The sequence below is a fragment of the Mirounga leonina genome, unplaced genomic scaffold (assembly GCF_011800145.1).
Source record: "Mirounga leonina isolate KUSES-001 unplaced genomic scaffold, KU_Mleo_1.0 Mir_94, whole genome shotgun sequence".
Lineage (NCBI taxonomy): Eukaryota > Metazoa > Chordata > Mammalia > Carnivora > Phocidae > Mirounga > Mirounga leonina.
In genome coordinates this window covers 40352607-40373152 of record NW_023270855.1, presented here as the reverse complement: position 1 = coordinate 40373152, position 20546 = coordinate 40352607, and the positions used below count along the sequence as shown (strand labels likewise).

General features: G+C 56.7%; 4 protein-coding genes across 5 annotated transcripts; 1 reads left to right on the top strand and 3 right to left on the bottom strand.

Annotated features, from left to right (window-relative positions):
* Positions 1–101: 101 nt before the first annotated feature.
* ZMYND10 (zinc finger MYND-type containing 10) lies at positions 102–5163 on the bottom strand. Its single transcript, XM_034996407.1, has 12 exons — positions 4263–5163; positions 3903–4011; positions 2865–2981; positions 2691–2744; positions 2435–2569; positions 2240–2328; positions 2047–2147; positions 1538–1710; positions 1182–1307; positions 978–1099; positions 732–857; positions 102–642 (listed from the first exon to the last, which is right to left on the bottom strand). The coding sequence occupies exons 1-12, from the start codon at positions 4352–4354 to the stop codon at positions 567–569; spliced, it is 1320 nt and encodes a 439-aa protein (XP_034852298.1). The 5' UTR covers positions 4355–5163; the 3' UTR covers positions 102–566.
* A 259-nt stretch (positions 5164–5422) lies between these two features.
* On the bottom strand, positions 5423–8876 carry NPRL2 (NPR2 like, GATOR1 complex subunit). Its single transcript, XM_034996403.1, has 11 exons — positions 8637–8876; positions 7997–8088; positions 7723–7891; positions 7475–7583; positions 6869–7005; positions 6680–6777; positions 6523–6559; positions 6311–6404; positions 6116–6233; positions 5697–5839; positions 5423–5611 (listed from the first exon to the last, which is right to left on the bottom strand). The coding sequence occupies exons 1-11, from the start codon at positions 8712–8714 to the stop codon at positions 5544–5546; spliced, it is 1143 nt and encodes a 380-aa protein (XP_034852294.1). The 5' UTR covers positions 8715–8876; the 3' UTR covers positions 5423–5543.
* A 39-nt stretch (positions 8877–8915) lies between these two features.
* LOC118004887 (cytochrome b561 domain-containing protein 2) lies at positions 8916–11637 on the top strand. 2 transcript variants are annotated; one of them, XM_034996406.1, is made up of 4 exons: positions 8916–9023; positions 9455–9606; positions 10066–10103; positions 10803–11637. In XM_034996406.1, exons 2-4 carry the CDS (start codon positions 9480–9482, stop codon positions 11304–11306), a joined length of 669 nt encoding a protein of 222 aa, XP_034852297.1. In that variant the 5' UTR covers positions 8916–9023; positions 9455–9479; the 3' UTR covers positions 11307–11637. The 2 variants fall into 2 exon arrangements, with proteins under 2 accessions (XP_034852297.1, XP_034852296.1); XM_034996405.1 differs by having other exon boundaries at positions 8924–9039.
* A 649-nt stretch (positions 11638–12286) lies between these two features.
* Positions 12287–17040, bottom strand: TMEM115 (transmembrane protein 115). The gene is made up of 2 exons (XM_034996404.1): positions 15718–17040; positions 12287–13067 (listed from the first exon to the last, which is right to left on the bottom strand). Exons 1-2 carry the CDS (start codon positions 16566–16568, stop codon positions 12863–12865), a joined length of 1056 nt encoding a protein of 351 aa, XP_034852295.1. The 5' UTR covers positions 16569–17040; the 3' UTR covers positions 12287–12862.
* Between the last annotated feature and the right edge of the window lie 3506 nt (positions 17041–20546).

The window sequence follows — 20546 nt, the reverse complement described above, 5'->3', positions numbered from 1 at the left end:
CGGGGCGGGCCGCGATGCGGCACCGCCCCCGGGATCCGGGCAGGGCGGCGGGAGAGAGCCGGGGCGAGCAGCGCAATGGAAACCTGGGCGCCCGGGCTATGTGGGCCCGCAGGCGGAGTAGGGTGGCGAGGGCGTGGGGTGGGGGGAGCTCTCGCAGAATCCCGGCCCTCCCTTTCCTTTTCTCCTGCATCCCGGGAGCACCCCTCCTGCTGACGACGACGACCACAGCGAAGGGCCACTCGGAGACAGGCTGTTTCTAGAGGCCAGCTTTACTGTGCTAGAGGAACAGGGTCCCCACATCCGGCCCTTGTCTTTGCCCCCGCCCAGGCCTCCTGCTCCAGCTTGCTGAGGCAGCGCCCTCAGCCTACCCGCTGTGTAGGGCAGGAAGCGGGGAGCGCTTTGCTGGGGAAGATGGGTCAGCAGCTCATTGTGCTCGCTGTGCTCGCTGTGCTCACCACCTGGGAGGCTGGGGCTCTGGCAGAACCTCAGGCTGAGATCCTGAGGTTCAAGGGCACACTCTGGGTGGGTTGTACAGCATGGGTGGTTGGCCCTCACAGCTGCAGCCTTCACTTGGCTCTGTCACCTTGGGCTGCCAGGACACAAGCCTTTCCATGCTTCTCCCAGTGCTTGACTTGGCACTCCCTGCAGGCAGGCGGGCTGGTGAGCACGCAGTGCTTGCGGGGGGGTATGGAAGTGGGGCTTAGGGGTCCAGGGTCCTAGGATACCCTCACCTGCAGCAATACCATTCATTCCGGCACCGTGAGCAGCGTTTGGAGGCCTCTGCCCTGCAGAAGGCACAGCGGGGCCGCTCTGGAGTTACTGCCTCTAGGACGTCCAGCCTGTAGGTCTCAGCCCATCTAGGAAAGGGGTCAGGAAAGCCTGGCTGGGCCTGGCCGGTGGGGGCACAAGAGCACCCCTGCCTGTGTCCATGCCTTCTGCATCCCTCCCACCCCTTCTGCCCACTCAGCAGGCTTCACCTTCTTGCCTGCAGCCGCAGGTCCTGCTCTGAGGGGCTGAATATGTGCCTCAGCTGGTGCTTGGCAATCGCCTGCCATTTGCCTCTGTTGTCTCTCTCTAGCCGCTCCCAGATTTCTGGGATCTGAGGGAGAAAAGTGGAAAGCGCCAGAGAGGAGCTGGCAAAGTGCGCAGTGGTCCTGAGCAACTGACTTCCTAGTACCTACCTGCTCCAACACCAGGTCTTTCTTAGGGGGCTGCGTTTCGGTCAGGGCCAGGTGGGCCAGGAAACCCTGCAGGTCTGCTAGGCTGGGCAGCTGGTCGAGCAGTGTGTCTGTGAGGAAGGCCCGAAGCTGCAAGGGAGTCCAGGGAAGGCCAGCGTCAAATGGTGCTGACCAGAGGAGGCTTGCGCTGGGCTGGGCTGGGCTGAGGTGCCTGTGGGGACCACGTCCCACTAGCTGCTGCAACACCTGAGGTTCGGAGTCTAGAAAGAGGACTGGGGCTGAGGTAGGGGGGCAGTGATAAACAGCAGGGCTGGGCTGGGGTGGGAGGGGGTGGCGCTGGTGCAGGACGAGTTCCCCACCTTGAGTAGCTGTCCCTTGGCAAAGCTGGTGAGGCAGTAGCGGGCCCGGGCTTCGGGGCTTAGTAGCAGGTTGTACAGAGCGATCCACACCTGCCCATCCAGCTTGCTCAGCTTTTGCCGCTCTGAGGGGGCCACTGTCTGCCAACGGCCACCCTCAAATTGCTGCGCCTTGCCTGCAGAGAGGAGCCAGCACACTAGGGGCAGGTGTGCGCACTCTTGCAGTCAGCCCACTGCAGCTGCATGGGCTGGGGTACTGCCCGGGCGCAGGACTTGCCCAGGCTGGGGTGCTGCTTGCTCCAGAGCACAGGGAGTCCTTAGTAGCGGACACAAAGGCTTTCCCTGATGCAGAGCCCAGGTCCAAACCCATCTCGCGTGAGGCATCCTGGGACCCTCTATGAGCTAGCAGGCAGAGTTTGTCCGCCAGCGTGCAAGCTGCCTGTCCCAATCAATGCTGGAGAATGTCTGGGAAGCAGTGAGCTGGGGCTTGGGCAGGTGGGGGAAGACCTTACCTCCTTCCTGCCGGCTCCAGGGACTGTGTTCCAGCAGTTCCACCAGGAGGCAGGGCAAGTTGTGGGTACTGAGCATGCGGTTCAAGGTGCTCAAGGAAAGGCTAGGGGTGGTGGAGGAGAGAAGTGAGCAGAGGCTACAGGCCCGGGATCCCAGTCCTCCACTGTGGGTCCCAGGCCTGGCAGGACTGCCCACCTGTCCACACAGTCTGTGATGTAGCGCAGCACTGAGAGGGCCTTCAATGCGATCTCAAACTCCATCAGCTCTGCCTGCTTCTGCAGCTCCTGGGGAGGGGGGGCACATGGTGCTCAAGCTGGGCCACCCCCTGCCTGCTCAGGCCTCAAGAGAGCCTGGTCTACCCATTGGCACCCCCAGGGAGCCTCAGCCTACCTGTATGGGGGTGCTGTACTGGGACTCCTCCTCAGGAGGGCCACCACAGCCACTCCGGGCCACCAACAGAGTCAGTTTTCGGTGGCAGTAGTCTACCAGGTCCAAGACAGTGTCCTCTGCTGACTCACACACCTCCTGAGAGGCCGGCAGAGGGGAAACATTCTGTCTCTGATGCTCTCCCCACACAGCCACAACCCCCCTTCCCTGTCAGGCCCTAGCTTGGGGCAACGGCTGGTGGGCAGGGCTGATGCCTCACCTTGTGGAAGAACACTGTTTCCAGAAGGTTGACGATGGAGGCCTCATGGTGTACCTGTCAGATAAAGAGAACAGGGCCCAGAGCTGCTGAAGGAAGGATGGGATTACCAGCTCTCTTCTCAAATCCAGAGCCCTCTAAAGGCACGGGCTGGGTGTGAGCAGGGGCCCAGCTCACCACCATGTATATGGGAAAAGTGTTCTGGGGCTTGAAGTCCTCCAGCCTGCACAGCACAGGGAACACCTTCTGCTTCCACATCTCCACTGCAATCAGCTCCTCCACCAGCGTTGGGATCTTTGAGGGGGAGGGGAAAGGACAGGGATGAAGTAGGCCTACATTGGCCTGGCAACCTGTCCATCCCTGGCTCAGCCCTGTCTGACTCTCCTCAAACTCCCCTGGGCTCCTAGGTTCTCTCCATAGGCACCTTCCCAATCTCTCTCCTGCACCTTAGACCTTCATTTCTAGTTGCCCTCAATATCTCTGTGGGGACATTCCCCATGCTTCCTGTAACTGGCTCTTGCTTTGTCCTTAGGCTGCCTTGCTCCCCCCTACATCTACGCCCTTCTCCCCTCTGTCCCCATCCAGGTGTTCCTCTCAGGCTAGCTCTCATGCTCATGCCCTCCCTCTTGTCCCTGTCATCTGGTCTTCCAAGGTTCTCATATGCCTTGACCTCATCTTTACTCCTCAGGGCCCTGCACAATTTCCTAGTCCTCTCCCACCCTCCAGTAGGGGGCTCCACCGTTTCTTTGCAAAGGGACCCTTTTGTCAAGTGGTATCTCAGGTCATTTATTTGAGCCACCTCCTGGCTCATGTTCCAGCCGGGCTGATCTCTGGTTTCTTACTCCTCTCTCAAGTTAGGAAGGCTGCCTCCTTCCATGCCAAAGTCCCACCCCCACTTCAGTGAGGCCCCCTCTGGCCTGACAGTCTATTCAAGGATGTTTTTAGAACGTGGGCCCTCCCCCCACAGCCTAGGCTGTTGAATGATCCATGACTATCTCCCAAATCAACCCACGCTTCACACTTGGCCTGGTGTGCCAGGGTCCTGTCCAAAAGGGGTGAAAAATCAAATGTGTAGCACACTCCTCTCTTTTCCCTTGGGGAAGACAAGTGTACCACCCAGAGGGAAGTGAAGGCACCCAAGGTGCTCCTTAGAGGGAGAGTGGTGGGGTGGGAGGTGGTGGGAAGGCAGGAACTCTGCCTGTGACCCCGGCATACCTTCCCATGGGTGACCAGCAGCTCCTGGATGGGCTCCCCCTGGCTGGCTGTAGCATCAAGGATAGCCTGCATGTTCAGCTTCTCCAGGTTCTCATGCTGCTGGTTCCACCTGCCCCAGAGAGTGGAGGTGTATGTGCATTCGGGTGCTCATGTGTGCAGCAGGAGTGGGGTGCGGGCTGGGTCCTATTGAAGCCTAACCTGATCCTGAGCGGCCAGAGGGGGCTCAGGGCCATATACCCCCCAACTCGGAGAGCTTTGTCTCCTCACCTGGGGGCTCCTCCACACTGGGCACCCTCTCCCCCATGTCAGGCCCGTACTCCTCCATTCAAGGACTCTGACCCTTGGACCCAGCTGCCTCACCCTCCGGAGCCCATCTCGCGCGGCGGGAAGCTGCGCAGCCCCCGCACCAGCTCGTCAGCCTCCCCCGGCAGCAGCAGCTCCAGGTCGCCCATGTTGTGGCCGCAGACAGAGCGGGAAGGCGGGGCTCAGCTGACCCCGAACAGCAGCCGGCGCTGAGGTGGGGGTGCTGAAACTCTCGGGGACGAAGGTCTCCCGCGGGGGTCCAGGTCTTGGACACGGCCGTTGCTGAGCAGTTGGGGCGCGTGGGTCCTCGCCGTCATGGAAACGGTTAGCTCGGCGCCTGCGCACTTGCGGCCCGCACAGGCTCCGGCCCCGCCCCCGCCGCCTTGCTTTCCCGGCGGCGGGTAGCAAACGCTCTTTGGACTCCCAGAACTTTCTCCCTCACCTCCGACTGCGGCTCAAGGATCTGTCCTGAGTGCCAGTCGGACGTCAAGTCGACCCGCACGGGGACAGGGCCACCCTGCCCCCACCAGCTCTTCCAGCAGCGGCTTCACCTCGGCCGTACGGACGCTCCTCTCCGTGGCTTCCTCGCCCTGGTGTCTCGCGCCCGGCTCCACCTGTTGGCTCAACAACGGCCCCCACCCCGCCCCAAGTAATGCGCAGGACTCCTTCTTTCTAGCCTAACAGGCTGCCATCACGTCTCATGAGGTAACTGCTGTAGTCTTTTCCTGGGTGACTCTATGGCTGCTTCTAGCCCTCGAAATAGTATGTCCAAAAGCAGCTTACCAGGAACTCTGCAGTATCAGGCTCTTGCCCCCTCAGTACCTTGGGACTTCATTTCTTGCCCCCTCCCCATTGCCTCCTATGTTCCAGCCCCGTGGGCCTCTCTTGGGATCCTCATGCATCCTAAAGCTGTTTTTGTTTCAGGGCTTCTGCACCTGTTCCCTCTGCCTGGAATACTCTTCTTCCTTCAAGCCTCAGTTCAGGTCACCTCAGCGAGGCCTTCCTTGCCCATTTAATCCAGAACAGCCCCAACTCCCACCCCAGGTCATCATCAGCTTCCTGATTGTTTTTCTGGCTATTTCAATTAATAATTGGCGGGCACATTTACTTGTCCATAATCAGTCCTGCCCACCAGATGGCGCACGAGGGCACCAGGACCACGGCTATTTCACGGCCAGTTCTCTGGTGGCTGGATCAGAGGCTGTACTCAATAAACGTAAGTTGAAATGGATGATTTTATTTACAGAAGTGAGGGTCACCCTTGAGACAATATGGACTAGTCTACCAGTCTAGCCCTCATGCACCAGGGGGTGCTTAGTAGGAGAGCCCCCACCAGCCTCACTTCCAGCAGATGATGATGTTGGGGTCATTTTCCAGCCGTTCATCAAGCTCGTGGTAGCTCATGCCTGTTTGGGACAGTGCAGGTGAGGTGAGCAGTCTTGGCTTGGCCACCTGCCCTGACCCCACCCCAGCTGCCCTGCCTGTCTCCACCTGTCTTGCAACAGATCTCATCATAGCTGTGGCAGCCTGTGTAAAGCCGGGCAGGGTGGCTCCGCTCCTCCCGAGACACCCGCACAGGGTACTTCTGTAGTCGGCGGATGAGGTTCTTCATAAGCCCAAACTGGATCAGCTTCCTAGGGTGGGGTTGAGGGAGAGAGGGGTGATGCCCTGGCCAGGCCTTCCTCCAGCCAGGCCAACCCTTTCCTGCAGTCTCCCTTCTGGTTTTGTCTCAGTGACCAGGCTGGCCTCCAAACCCATCACCTCCAGAAAGCCTGCCTAGACTACTAGTGCCACATGATTCTGCTCACTGGGAATCTCCTGCTTCCTCTCTAACCCAAGGCTCCAGAGAGATGTAGAGTGTATCTGCTTTCAGGCAAACCCCTCCATGCCCCTGGGAATCTCCTTCTGACCGTTCATCAACACGCTGCAGCTGCTGGGGGTGGCGGCCAATGAGGTCTCTCACAGTCGTGCCGGGGCTCAGGCTGCAGTACAGCTGGAACACATCCCGGAGACTGGCCCTCTTGTGCCCTGTGGGCACCAGGTGTCAGCTCTGCAGGCGGCCCCGCCCTCCCCAAGATGGCCCCCCCCCCAGAGCCCACCACTACCTTGTTTGGTCACATAGGATAAACACGCCTCTTGCAGGGACTTGTCATCTACCAGGTCCTGGACCTTGGGTGTCGGGCAGTACACGTTGGAATACTGGAGGGTAGCAGGAGGCACAGGGGCCTGAGTGAGGGGCTTGGAAGTCTGACACCGCCCCAGTCTGGCCAAGCCACGTAAGTCACTCTCTGCCTAACCAGACCCCAGACTCACCTACCTGGAGGATGGACACCAGTGTCACAACGCCATAATACCTGGGGGAGATAGTTGTGCTCAGCTTCTGAGGGCCATGCCTTCCCACCTTCACACTCAGGGTCTTGGGGCTCTTCCCTGGCTAGCAACCCTGTCCCAAGTGTGACTGCTGCCCCACTCACAGCAAGTTCTGGATGGCGATGCGCACCAGGTTTAGCTCCACATCTGCCTCGGCTGAGATCTTCTGCACATGGCGGAAGCCATCAATATAGGGCAGGATCTGGGCAGGGCAGGGCAGGATCAGTAGGGGTGGGATGAGGCCAGAGCTGTGGCCAGCCCTAGGTGATGATCCCCAGGGAGGGAGAGCACACCTGTTGTGTGGTGAGGTCCCACTGTGAGTTGAAGAAATCTTCCTTGTCCTTGGTAAAGACAGGCACATCATACTCCTGTGCCACAGGAGGGTCAGGCCGCTGCTCAATCACCTTCAAGTGGATGGTGTTGGACTCATCTGCAGGGGCCCCACCCATATCTTCAGTGTCATCTCTTTCAAGAGGCCCTCTATTACCCTCCAGTCCTCCCAGCAACTCTTGAGGCAGGGGGGTGGCCCTGGGTAGTGCCAGTCTCCCCCAACCCCCGCTTTTCTTAAGCTCTCTGTCTAATGTGGGGCTTGAACTCACCTCAAGATCAAGACTCACATGCTCTACTGACTGAGCCAGCCAGGGGCCCCCAATCTTCCCCTTTTATGGAGCAAGAGACAGGTCCGGAGAGGGAAGGGAACAAACCCACGGAACATGGAGAGTTCTTCTGGCCTCCACATCTCAAATCCCAACATGCACTGGACCCTGGACATCGTTAACCCAGCTCATTGGGCCACCAATTTGTTCATAAGTCTTGTCCATGGCTGGGCTTGCCTTTCCCTTGCCATGTTCCTATCCCTCCTCTACCCCTCTGCTGTCCTTGCAAAGGCTGGGCCATACCGATGGGCAGAGTGCACCGGCCTGAGGCATTTAGCTCCTCCAGCAAGATGGTCATGATGGGCACCAACTTCTGCTTGCTCTCCTCCGTCGACACGAAGCTGCTCTCTAGCTGGATGGAGCATGGACAACATGGTGGGCACACCCCAGGACCCCTGGCTGGCATCCTGCCCTGGCAGATACCCAGGTCTGGAGGGCTTTGGAAACATTTGTCTGCCTGCCCCTCCACTCAAGCCCATCGTGTTGCAGACCTCCAGTGTGGTCAGGTAGCCAGCCAGCTTTTTGACGATGGGCTCAAGGGCACAGGTCTTGGCCTGGGCATCACACACGAAGCCTAGGTTGAAAAGCAGGGCATTGCGGCTGTACTTCTTGTGTTCAATGCACACAGGGCAGCCGATCAGTTTCTTCTCCATGGCTGTGCTGGATGGGGTGGGGGAACAGGTGGGAGCAAAGTCAGGCTCCTTCTGCCCCCAAGCTTGTCCACTCCTCCAGGGACAGTCCCTCCCTTCCCCACTAGGGCCTCACACAGTGATGAGCTTGTTCTGCAGCTCTGGCTTGGTGATGATGTACACCTGGACTGTGTCAAACAGCTCCCGGGAGATGAAATCTTCAGGGACCTGGGGAGGGGAGTGGCAAGAGGCCCCTTAGTGGACCTTGGGACTAGGCAGAGTATACTGGGTGACCCCCCAAGGCCTAAGCCCTGTTGTCCAGCGTTCCTCCTCTCTCCCATCCACCCAGACCTACTACTACTTTGTGTTTCCAAACACATGCCATGTTCTCACCGGCCTCCTGGCTTTTGCATATGCTGTTTCCCCTACCTGGCACACTCTCTCCTCCTCCATCTAAATTCCTAAGCATCCAGGAATACTATTGGACCGCGCACCCCCGCCTCTCTTGGGACCTTGAACCTCCCCTGGGTCGCCACAGCCCGATTTCCCACAATCACTGCCTATGGGATGTTTGCCCCGACACACCGGGAGCCTGGGACCTGGGTCTGAGTATCCTCTCGGTTCACGATTCTCCGCGAATGAAGGAGTGGTATGCCTGCGTGCAGCATGGGGCTGGGGAATCCACCGCTTCCAGGCAGCTTGCTCAGCTCCCAGGAGCGTCCCTCTCCCACCACCCTCACCACCCCAGCCCCCGGCCCCGCGAGCCCGGATGGCACCTGATAGGTGATCTTGGGTCCCAGCGTGGGGTGGAACTCGCTGAAGAATATGCATTCGATGCGGCAGCCGCTGCCCATGGCGCTAGCAGGGCCCAGGTCTGTAGACTCTGGCTCCTGGACCCCTGCAAACACCGTCGGAAACAGCCCTCAGGCCTGGATCGCCAGATCAAGCACGCCTGCGCATTCACACACCCGTTACGCTGCCTGCTTAACAGCGCCTGCGCAGAGCGACTGAGAGGTGTGGCTGGGGGGTAGGGTAGCTTGTCTCGGGAAGTCCCGGCTGGGAAGACGTCGCACCCGGAAGTGAAGCGGCTCCGCGACGGAGCGGCAGGGCGCGCGGCAGTGCCCCAAGTATCCCGCTCTCTCGGGAAGAAGCCATCGCATCGGGTCAGCGCTGAGGCAGGCGAGTCCCTAGCGTGTAGGGGCAGCATGCCAGCGGCACGTGGGGAGACTGTGCGCGAAGGGATTCAGGCTGTAATTTGATACGCAGATGGGAACTACAATATCCGTGGTGCTTCACGCCCTTCTAGCTGGCGCTCCCGCGCGGCGACGGCCTGATGCACGCTGGGATTTGTAGTCTATTACACGGCCTTGCGCATCCTACCTGGAAGGTGGGCCAGTGATCAGTGCCAGTTCAGATGCGGGTACAGGCCGAGAGGCCGCCGGTCCTCGACTATTCCTGGTGCCTGTGTTGGTACTGCCCCTTCCTACCTTAACGTCTTGGAAGAGAGTGGCATTCCTGCCCTGCAACTTTTGCTCCAGTGAGAGGAGTGGACAGCAGGCACCTGAGACCCTTGCTCATTCTACTATGCTTTCAGGCTACAGCCATTGGCCTGGTTGACCATGGCCCTTTCTGTGGAGACCGAGTCGCACATCTACAGAGCTCTGCGCACTGCCTCCGGGGCTGCTGCCCACCTTGTGGCCCTGGGTTTTACCATCTTTGTGGCTGTGCTTGCCAGGCCTGGCTCCAGTAAGTAGAATTCATAGTTGACTTCTGGGAAGGAAAGCGGCCCTTCTCCTGGGGAGCAGGAGCAATAGGAAGCCTTGGGCCTGACCCCCGGAAAGGCTTGCCTGCTTGGGGGACATCCTATGCTGGAGGGATAAGTGGGGAGGAGGTGAGTGTGGGGGCTCTACCAGTTGGGCCAGAGTACCTGGCTTCTCTTTCCTTGTCTTGGTGCTCCACTTGGCTGCCTTTGGTGAGGTGCTAGGAGAAGGAGGAAGGACTGCCAGAGTGGCAAAGCATGGCCTCTGCCCCGGGGAGGGACCAGGAAGCAAGGATAGGCAGGGGGTGAGCTTGTTGCAGTAAGAGGGGCTAGCATTTTGGCAGTGCTTCCTTGGGTGAGGGGCAGCTCATTTTCCTCACCCTGTGGGGATTGGTGTGGCTGGGTTCTTCTTGCCTCAGCCTCACAGAACCTCCTTTTCATTCCAGGTCTGTTCTCCTGGCACCCCATGCTTATGTCTCTGGCTGTAAGTAGCACGCCTGGCAGCATTTAGGGGTGGGAGGGAGCATAGGTATGGGTGGTAGTCCTGACAGCCTCTGAATCCTTATGAACACTTAGTCTCTTTAGAGAGATGGAATGTGGGATTGGAGGTGTTGCATGCTCCAACTCCTGCCCCATGGTATATATCCCAGACTAGAACCACAGTGTTCAAAACCCAGGGCAAATCGGTCTAAGCACAAAATGAGACTTCACCCACCTCCAGGCAGGAAGCTTAGAAAATGCATTTGGGTGTACCTGTGTCCCCTTTTACCTGAATTTATAGTGATGCATCGAATTTTCCCTGAAACAGTGCACCCATGTGGCCAGCTCTTGCCAAGAAATTGTATCCAGCCCCATGTCAGGGAAACAAAGCCTGTGAATCATTTATGACTGCCACATCTCAAACCTGGTGTTTGCTGGGTAATATAGCAGAGATGACGTTTCACAGTATCACCTAGGAAGGAGTGTGGAGAGGTACATACTTCTCGCCCGTTACTCAGGGCAGATGTTCTGTCCCTGAGAGTTCCTCACTCTTGCCCCACCCAAATGGGTACTCTTGTCACCGGGGAGAGAATGAAGAGGGGGACTCAGCCCAGAGTGACTGGCAGTTTAGAAAGTTATCTAAATCTCTTTTTCCTTCTGCTGGGCAGCACCCTGACTTTGTTTCCCATCCCTGTCTCCCCAGTTCTCCTTCCTGATGACCGAGGCACTGCTGGTGTTCTCTCCGGAGAGTTCGCTGCTGCGCTCCCTCTCACGGAAGGGCCGAGCACGCTGCCACTGGGTGCTGCAGCTGCTGGCCCTGCTGTGTGCACTGCTGGGCCTAGGTCTTGTCATCCTCCACAAGGAACAGCTTGGCAAAGCCCACCTGGCCACGTGGCATGGGCGGGCAGGGCTGATAGCTGTGCTGTGGGCAGGCTTACAATGCTCGGGTGGGGTGGGGCTGCTCTACCCTAAACTGCTGCCCCGATGGCCCCTGGCTAAGCTCAAGCTGTACCATGCCACTTCTGGGCTAGTGGGCTACCTTCTGGGTAGTGCTAGCCTCTTGTTGGGCATGTGTTCACTCTGGTTCACTGCCACAGTCACTGGTGGGGTCTGGTATCTGGCTGTGCTGTGCCCTGTCATTACCAGCTTGGTCATCATGAATCAGGTGAGCAACGCCTACCTGTACCGCAAAAGGATCCAGCCATGAGCTCCTCTCAGCCTAGAAGCCTGGATATGCCCCTCAGTGTAGTAGCTGGGGCTGGGACCTCCTGGATTCTCTCAGCTGACTAAGTCATAGGGACACCTCAGGCACTGGGGCAGTCTAGAATAGGAGTCTTGTGTGTGACATTTTTGCTTGCTCCTCATCCTGGAGTGCTTCCCCTTTCTTTCTGTACTGTCCCAGAGGAGCTTATGGATGATGTGTCCAGATGAAGTTGGGGTTACAAGACTACTTCCCCGGCAACTCAACTCATACTTGTACTGGTATGTCCAGAAATTACAGGAGACAAAAAGGCAAAATAAAAAAGAATGACTGAAAAGACTGGATGGGAGGAACAGCTTAGAGTTGGGGAATAGTTTTCGCTAATGCTGTCAGCATGAAAAAACAGGCAGCTGGGCAAGATGGGGACGCCCGTCCCTGGCAGCTCACTGAGGGGCTGAAGCTCTCCCAGCACACGAGCTCCTAGGACCTGGCTGCCGAGCAGCCTGTGCCACCAGGGCCCTAGAGCTGTAGCTGTGGATGGTTCAGCTGTGTGTCCTCTCAGTTCCCCAGCTGCCCACTGTGCCGGCGTCTCCAGATTGTGGTGGTTAGATGTGGACAATGACAGGGTGGGAACTCAGGATGGGCTGTTTCCATAGGTGTCAAGCACTGAGAACTCTGTTTTGGGGGTGAGCCATCAACAAGAACAGCTTTTTATGATAGAGGGGCCCTCAACCATCACATCCTCTGGGCAGGGCCTCCCTGACTGGGAATCAGAGGGAGAGAAAATGAGTAAGGATCTGAAGTGATAGCTCTGGGGAGGTTGTTTTAGCAGTGGGCATGTGGTAGTAAGGCAAAGTGGGAGTAATAGGCTTCTTACTCAGCTGGAGTTGCCATGGAGACCAAGCCCTTGAACCTAAAGTCCCTAACTTTGCAGCTGAACATGATGAGGGGGCTGCACAAGGTGGTCTGACAGAGCCCAGGAGCCATACCTCAAAGAACTGCTTTATTGATACTGCGAGGCTGGGCTTGGCTGCCCACTCAAGTGGTCCTGTAGAAAATACTTGGGAGCTGTGGCCCTTCTGGCCCAGAAGCAGCCATAGCCACAGCAGAGGGGGTCGGAAATCTTCACAGGAACAGAGTCTTTCTGAGGGTGTGCAGGGAATTACAGCCCTGCACTGGCTGGACCCCCAGAACGTTTTTGGCAAATCCTTGCCTCGGCTCAGGGCTCTTGGCAACCAGTATCAGGCATAGGGGTTGGCCCAGGGGCTGTGGCACCAGTGTCCCTGTAGCCACTTGCTTGGGGTTATCTGCTGAGGTACAGTCTTACCTCAGATGGCCTGGGCTGGCTGATGGTTCAGAGGCCCCATGCCTGGCATAGTGGTTGTCTGGAGTTGGAACCAGGTAGCAAGAGTCCCGGGTAGTGTTGGCGACAAATAGCAGAAGGCTGTGGAAACCCCCAAGGCCTTCTTCCCTCTCCTCAGAGCAGTCAGGCGCCCTGGAGTAGCCGAGAGGTGTCAGGGGGAGCTTGGGAGAGGAGGTGCTACACTCAAGGTGGTCTGGAGTTACAGCTTCAGGGGAGCTGCCTCGAAGGTGATCAGGCTGGATTCTGGGGCAACCCCCTTTCCTGGGAGCGTGGGGGCCTTGTCTGAGGGTAGCGGGCTATCCACCTTGGCCCCTGCCTCCTCTTCATCGTCGTCCATGCTTGGCCAGACGGACTGGTCCTCCACTCTCTTCAGCCGCTCGTTGAGGGCCTTTAGGGCCAGTTGCCTGGAGCCAGAGGAGATATGACAAGTCACTTTGGGTTTGGACTTGGCTCATGCCCTATATTCTTCCCCCATGAAGCTGACTCTCCCTACCACCCAGACTTCTCTCAGAATCCTATGTATTTCCCTTCACCATGAAGGGCCCAGGGCTCCCCAGGGACTGGATAGGGCCCACCCTGGCATCGGAATGAGAACCCAAAGGCTATATAGAGCCTTCCCTTCATAGTCCTGACACCTCCAGGCTAAGAAGGCCAGCAGGGTGTCTGCCAGACTGCCCACCAGGCCAGCCGCAGGAATGATTCTGAGGGTGGGGCCTAAGCATGGGCAGAGCTGGTACCCCAAGGAAGATGGGTAGAAGGGTAAGTCCCTTGGATGTGGGCACTGGTATCACATCCAAGGAGAGGGTTATTACTTTTCTCTCCTTGTTAGGTGTGTTTTGAGTCTCCTGGCAAGGGTCTGAGGGGAATGCTGGAACTCAAGCACCTATCTTGGATCTCAACCTGGGAAGCAGGGCCAACTTGGGTCAGCCCATCCCTCCTAACTGATTTCAATGTTCTCCTTCCCAGAAGAATCCCCACAGCCACCAGGACCTGTGTTAGAGCAGGGACACACCAAGTTCCTGCAGGAAGAGAGGGAGGAACAGCTTATGTGTGTAGGACACAGGCCAGAGCCTACTGGTTCCACTGGATAAACCCTTTTGGACCTCACTTTGGGGGTAGATGGGAAAGTTGACTGGAAGGTGTACATGTGCACTTGGGACCCTAGTCTATCCAGGAGGTGGAACACCCATGCTGCCAGCTAATAATACTTCCAATAGTGGTCGCTGTGGAAGCCTGATGCCTTAACCCGTCTGTGCTCCAAGTACGGGGGACAGCCTGTAATAGCCTTCCAAGTTCCAACAGAGAAGCTAAACCTCCAACATGCCAGGGAACACGACAGGAAAGGCAGCAAGAATATGGCACAGAAAACCCTAGCCCAGTTCCACCCTGTGCTCCAGCCTGACACATGGCAGATTGGCACAGACAGGACAGTTCCCTGTGCTTCCCAGGCTCCCATCCTGGAGACAGCCTTGTCAATTCCGTCTAAAGCCTGCTAAAATAGAGAGGTAGTGGCATACTAATCACTTCCTCACAAGGGTCAAAGACAGGAAACCCTGCCTCCCAGTACTAGTAGCCCTTTGGGTTTGGGAGTGGCACGCTGCCAGATGCCCAACTGGTTGGAGTAACAACCACAAGACTATGCCAAGAACCTAGCTCCTGACAGCCTTCCTTACCCCAGCTTGCCATTTTCTTGGGCCTGAGCAGAGGTGCTTTGAATCTCCAGCCAACCCTAACAAATCCAAGACTTCTCACTAAAGGAGGAGTCACCACTGGGCCCTGGCCCCACCTGCAGAGCTCTGGGGACAGCTCAGTTTCTACTAGGTCCAGCCCTCTTGGTCCCACCTCCGCCACTGGATAAAGTGAAGACAGACCTCAGTCTTTAGAATTCATCAGCCACAGAGACACAAACCATAGGGCCCACAGTCATGCCCCGCAGCATGCTTTGTGTACTTTTCAACACCCACCACCTTAGGCCATAGTAATCTGTGGCCCTTCCCCAGGTGGAAACTCCTTCAAGAAAGGGGTGTGTCCCACGCTCATTGCCACAGCCCCAGTGGAGAGTAAGCACAGGGATAACCTTTCAGGTGAATTCATAAAGCTGCCTGCCAAGAATCCATTTCACAGGTGAGCAAAAGTAGACGCCTTTGACAAACACAGAAAGTAGGAACAGAGCCTGCTGTAGATTTCACTATTAAAGTAACTACCTCAAAAAAAAAAAAAAAAAAAAAACCTTCAAAAATAATGTTGGAAATGGAGCTGTGACAACTCTGGTGAGTCTATAGACCTAGGAGAGGAAGAACTGGATTAAAAAAGATCTGCCCTGCCCTGGACAAGATGCAGTCAGTGAATAATTCCGCTGGGACTGCAGATGGTGCAGATGGCTTGGTTTACAGATAATGAAGAAGGTTGCCTCCACTCCCTGTGTGGTCAGCAGGCTCCCGTAGTGGGTCACATGGCCCGTCCCCTGGGTGTGGTGACACATACATGCTGGAAGGACGGGATGGTAAATCTAGTAATACTCCAAGGTTCCCCCTCAATAAATAAGTGGCAGAGAAGCACAGCATCTGAATTAAGACCCAGGAAGAGGATATGGTTCAGCATTTTGAAACTGGGGCGGCCCAGACCGCCTCGTAAGGAAGTTCTCCTTGTCTGTCCCTCCCTCACTGGGGAAATAGGACAAGCAGGTTGTTTCTGGCTCCCACAGGACAGGTGTCTAGGATTCCAAGAGTCTGAGACAAGGCCAGGATTATGTGCACCTGGCCCTCCATTAACCCCTCACACAGTACCCAAGGAAACCGGACATTTCTTAGAACTTGTTAAGCGGCCTGGGTGGTGAGAAAGGCAAATTGCACTCCTTCATGATGGAAAGCACTACTGGAGCCCAGCACCTAGTTGCTGAGGTTCTCAAAGCCACAAACTGGATTTTATCTCCTCAGTCTGTCCCAACACCTGACCCTTGGCTGCCAGCCAACACAGCAAGCACAACAGATGGAACGGGACTTGATCAATAAAAACTCTCCTAGCTCAGTAAGGTTTTGGAAGACTCCACAGTACCTTCTCCGCTCCGCATCCTGAGGGTCTGTGCCTGGGAGGCTGATGGTGATGGAAGATGGGGCACCTACATCATAGCGCTTCACTGTCTTCTGGCATATCTTTACCTTCACCAGGAGGCCGTGCACCAAGTTCGCCAGCAGCCCCACCACAGGCTGCAGGATCTCAGGGAAGAAGGTGGCGAAAGCAAAGTGGTCAGCCATGTCCCCTCGGCCTCGGCTATGGCGCTGGTAGAAGCGGAGATACACCCAACTGGAGAGCAGCCCAAAGCCATAGGAGGCCAGTGCTGGACTCTGGAGCAGCGTGGCCAGCCGCAACAGCAGCAGCAGCCCCAGCAGCAGCATGGGCACCACGCTGACGCGCACCTGCGGCACACGCAGGACCACGCAGTCCCCCATGGTTTGCTTGAGTGCCACCAGGACGCCCCCTAGGAAGCCCAGGGCTCCGTGGATGCGGATAGTGAAAAGGTAGACCAAGTTGAAGGAAGTCATGTAGGTGAGGAGGTAGGCAAAGGCCCCCAGCAGCCCCACAGACACGTTCACCACTGAGAAGAAGATAAGCAGCTCCAAGGCTCCCCAGAGGGGCTCCAGCAAACGTCCAGCCACCACCACTGTGGCCAGGCTGATGGCCACATCCCACACGTGCTGTTCCATCAGCCCATGGGTGGCCAGGGTCCAGATCCAGAAATTGGGCGGAAAGAGGTAGCCTGGGGTGACCGCCAGGCAGCCCGTGTCCACGGCGAAGGACAGCAGGTAGAGGAAGAGTACTGCCGCGCACAGGGTCTTCACCACCACGCTGGCGCTGGCCAGGATGGCCCCCAAGTGCTGGCGGGCGCCCGGTAGGGCGCGCTGCATCTTCCCGAAGGGCGTCGGCCTGAGAGAAGGATTTAGTGTGTTAGGGGGGCCTCCCCGGGGCCTCGTCCCAGTCCGGCCCCGACGGGAGGCCCGGGCCCGGCCTAGTCACTGGCCTATGGCCCCGGTGAAGACTCCAGTTCTCGTCGCGTCGGCTCCGGTCCCAAACGGCCGAGCTGGGTCAGGTAGCGGGCCCGGGGCCTAGGCCCCTCGCCGGGGACCTGAGGGAAGGCCCTGGGAGGCTTCGGCACGTCTGCTTGCCGGCCTGCCTGCCCTGTGGGCCCCGCGCCAAGCTGACCGGGCTGGCGTTGATCTCAGGGCTCGGCCTATTCCATCCACTCCGGGGCCCTACGGTCTGCGCGGGACCGGAGCCTTGTTCTGGGCCCTAGTCAAGCCCCGTCAGCTCCGGCTCGGCCTCGGTATTGACTGCGACCGTACCTCCTCCCTTCCCAGGCGCCGACAAACAGCGGTGCTGCGCCTGCGCGCCCGGGCAGCGGCGGGATGCCCTTCCGGCTCCGCAGCATGCTGGGACACGGAGTCCTCGGCCGAAGACGGGGACGAGCGGAAACCAGGGTTCTGCGTAAAACTACAAGTTCCAGGAAGCTGTGCGCCCGGCCGTTCCGGTTGGTAAGAGGAGGGTGTGCTGGGCAGTGGTAGTTCGCCGGACTGTTTCCGTTGGTTGTCAGGAGGTGGATGAGAGTGAACTGGCTTCGCTAACCTCGGGAAAGCTGCGGGTACCCCCACGGCAGCACGACTGCAGACACACCCTTGCTGAATTTCCTGGGAACAGTGACTCCGTGCATGTGCTTCTGAGTACATCTGAGTGTGTCCTTGTGGACAGGTGTGTAGGTAAGAATGTAGGTGGTCTTGGCGTGCGTACCAGTGTTCGGAAACTCCCGAAACTTCCGCAGTCCGGTGTGTGCCTGACCCAGGTTGTATGGGTGTCTGGGACCTGACCCGGACTGGAATTCTTGCTCTGCCATTTGGCGGCTCTGTGATACTGGCCAAGTTCCTCAGTTTCATGGACCGTAAAACGGAGATGATGACAGGACCTACTACGGTGAGGGTTCAAGGGGACTGTGGTGTAAAATGCCAGTCCATCCTGGGTGCTCAGTGAGTGTGTTGCCCAGGCTAACCTTGCTACAAATGTGGTGGAGCTGCGACTCGAACTCAGGTCTCCTGCCCCCAAAGGGGCAAGGCTGGGCTGCTTTTAGTGACTCTCTTCCCCACCCCGACTCTCTGGCCCTGAGGAGAGACAGAGGTGGGCCAGGGTGTCCCTGGGCCCCCACTTTACTGCAGCGGGAGCTTCCTGCAGTTTGTTCTGGGCAAAGAGATTTTTTTGGTGTATTGAGTTACGTTTTAAAAATGTGCATGTAATTGGAATAATTCTAGGACAAAGCACATTTATAAAGCGCAGAATCCCTTCCTTTCAGCCACCGATCTCAGTACAACTGCCGATGTGCACATAGCCTTCCAGGTTACAAAGGGTGTTGATGTGACACCCTTTTCTTTGTCTGGGGTCTGGGTTCTCACTGGATGCCACCTAGGGTAGAGTTGCCAGATTTAGCAAATCAAAATACAGGGTGTTCAGTTCAGATAAATGAATAATTTTTTAGTGTAGGTATGTCCCCAGTCTTTTTAGTATAGTACAGTATTGGAAACATACTAAAAACCATTCATTGCTTATCTGAAATTCAAATTTGACTAGATGTTCTACATTTTATCTAGCAACCCTACCCCAGGCCCCGGGGGCTGTTGCAGGGCATGGAGCTCTCTCAAAGGTTACTAGTTAGGCATTGCTCTGTGGCCAACCCATGGAGGGGAATGAGGAAGGGTGTCCTTGCTGAGGCCTAGGATGCGCTTCTCTATTTATTTAGTGTCTGAGGCCCTCCAGCCACAGGTCACCTCCTCTCTGAAACCTTTGCTGATTTCTTGCCCTTCTCACCAGGGGTGGGGGAGAAGATTTCTCCTCAGTCTCAGTTTGTTTATCTGCTGTATGCAGATAAACTAGTATCCAACTCTAAGGTGGTAAGCTAGCTGCCCACCCAGTGAGTGCAAAAGTATGCGTCATGAGAGAGTGAGCATCAGCAGTCCTGGGAAACCTCTGCGCTGGTGGTTACTAGTTTCTCTCCTTGAAAAGAACATGAAGGGTCACATGGACTAGGATTGATTATTAAGAGAGTTGGGATTAAAATGAACAAGGGCATAGGGCAGGCAGAGGGAGGTCTGAGAGGATTCACCGAAATGGACTCAGTCTTGGGTTCCAGCATGAGCAGTGGTAGTCAAGGAGAGCACTGGGCCTTGCGCCTCCCTTGGGCTGGAAAGGAGCCGTGGTCATGCTTGTTGGTGGGCCAGACCCTGGCCTCCTCCGGACAGCGGGATGGGGCCCTCAAGCACCGGGTCCAGGACTTGGGCCTGGTACTAACTCATCGCTCTAAGTGGATGACCTGCCCACTAGGCCCTGGTGGTTTGACTTGATGTCTAGACGCCTGCCTAAACTCGAATCTCATCTGTCTTTTTTCTTTCACCGTCCTGGCCTTTAAGGACAGCTTTTCTCAGAGGCTTTTGAGATTATATGGGACAAAGGATGTCAAGGATCTCTCACTTCGGAAGCCCAGGAGGCATTATGCCCTATATCCACTGGGTACCTGGGTTGCAATGGCCTTCAGTCCCAGCTCAGTGGTAGGTGGGACTTTGAAGTCATGGCCACCTGTCTTCAAGCTACCCAATCCCCACCCTGAGGCAGACACAGTGGATGGGAACCATTTGAAGTGAAAATATGAACATTATTTAATAACTGATCTTCTGTAATAAACCATTTGAAAATATTTTACAAGGAATCACACACACGATATTTTACAAAGTTTCTTGACTTTTTTGTCACTGTTGTTTTTCTGACTTGTCTGTACAAAATAGAACAACAACCAAAAAAAAGGGCAGAGAAGAGGAAATGGCCCCCCAGTCCCCCACAGATCCCCCGAGCCCGAGGTGAGGGGGCAGCCAGGTCGGGTGGGTGATGAGAAGGATCAGACCCAGCTGGGGGTTGGACAACTACCTGATGGGGATTGTTTGTCTGTTTTCCTGTTTCTTAAACTTAAAATATATATTTTTCTATATATGTTTGATTCTTTTTTATTTTTATAATCTCCATTGAGCACCTGACTACACTACAGTTACACACACGCCCCCGCAAGACATGGCTGGCATCTAGGCTGGGTGTACAGCACGGGTGCCCACCCTGGCACCAGCAGCGGGCATGGACCATACACACACACTGAGAAAGCGACAAGCAACATGACATTAATTAACGGAGCCATTAATTAATGCATCACCCTCCCCCCTCCTCCCAGTCCATCTAAACCTCATGGCCACGTCCCCCTGCCCTCTGTCCCTCACTTGCCCCCAGGCTGGGATGCCTTTGGGGGAAATGATCAGAATGAATGGTGTGAAGTCATGTGCCTGGGCCCAGCCTGTGTGTGTGCAGAGTGTGTACATGTGTGTATGCGTGTACAAGTGTGTGTTCAGCAGGGAGGGGCAGGTTGCCCCCCCCCAGTTGGGGGCAGGGAATGTGTGTGTGTGTGTGTGAGAGAGAGAGAGATAAAGAGTGTGAGTGTGAAGAAACAGGGAATGGGCACGGGCCTGAGTGTGTAAGGGCCAGATTGGGGGTGGGATGGCCCAGCCAGGAGTGATCATGTCACTCTGGCTAAGGCAAAGGGCAACGTCTGGTGCAGGCAGTGGCGTGTGGTCCCGCTGGGGGCCTGACACTAGTGCGAAATGGTTACAATGAGCACCTGGCGGGGTGAGGGACATATCCGGGATACTGGTGGCTAGGGTGGGACACGGGGTTGTCATCCCCTGCCCCAGCATTTGGCACTGTTTGACATTCAGCTTTAGAGACAGAGGACCAGCTGGGCTGCAGGTCAGATTAGAGGCGGGCGGTGAGCAGGAGATGAAGTGTGCATGTGCCAACCCTCCCACCAA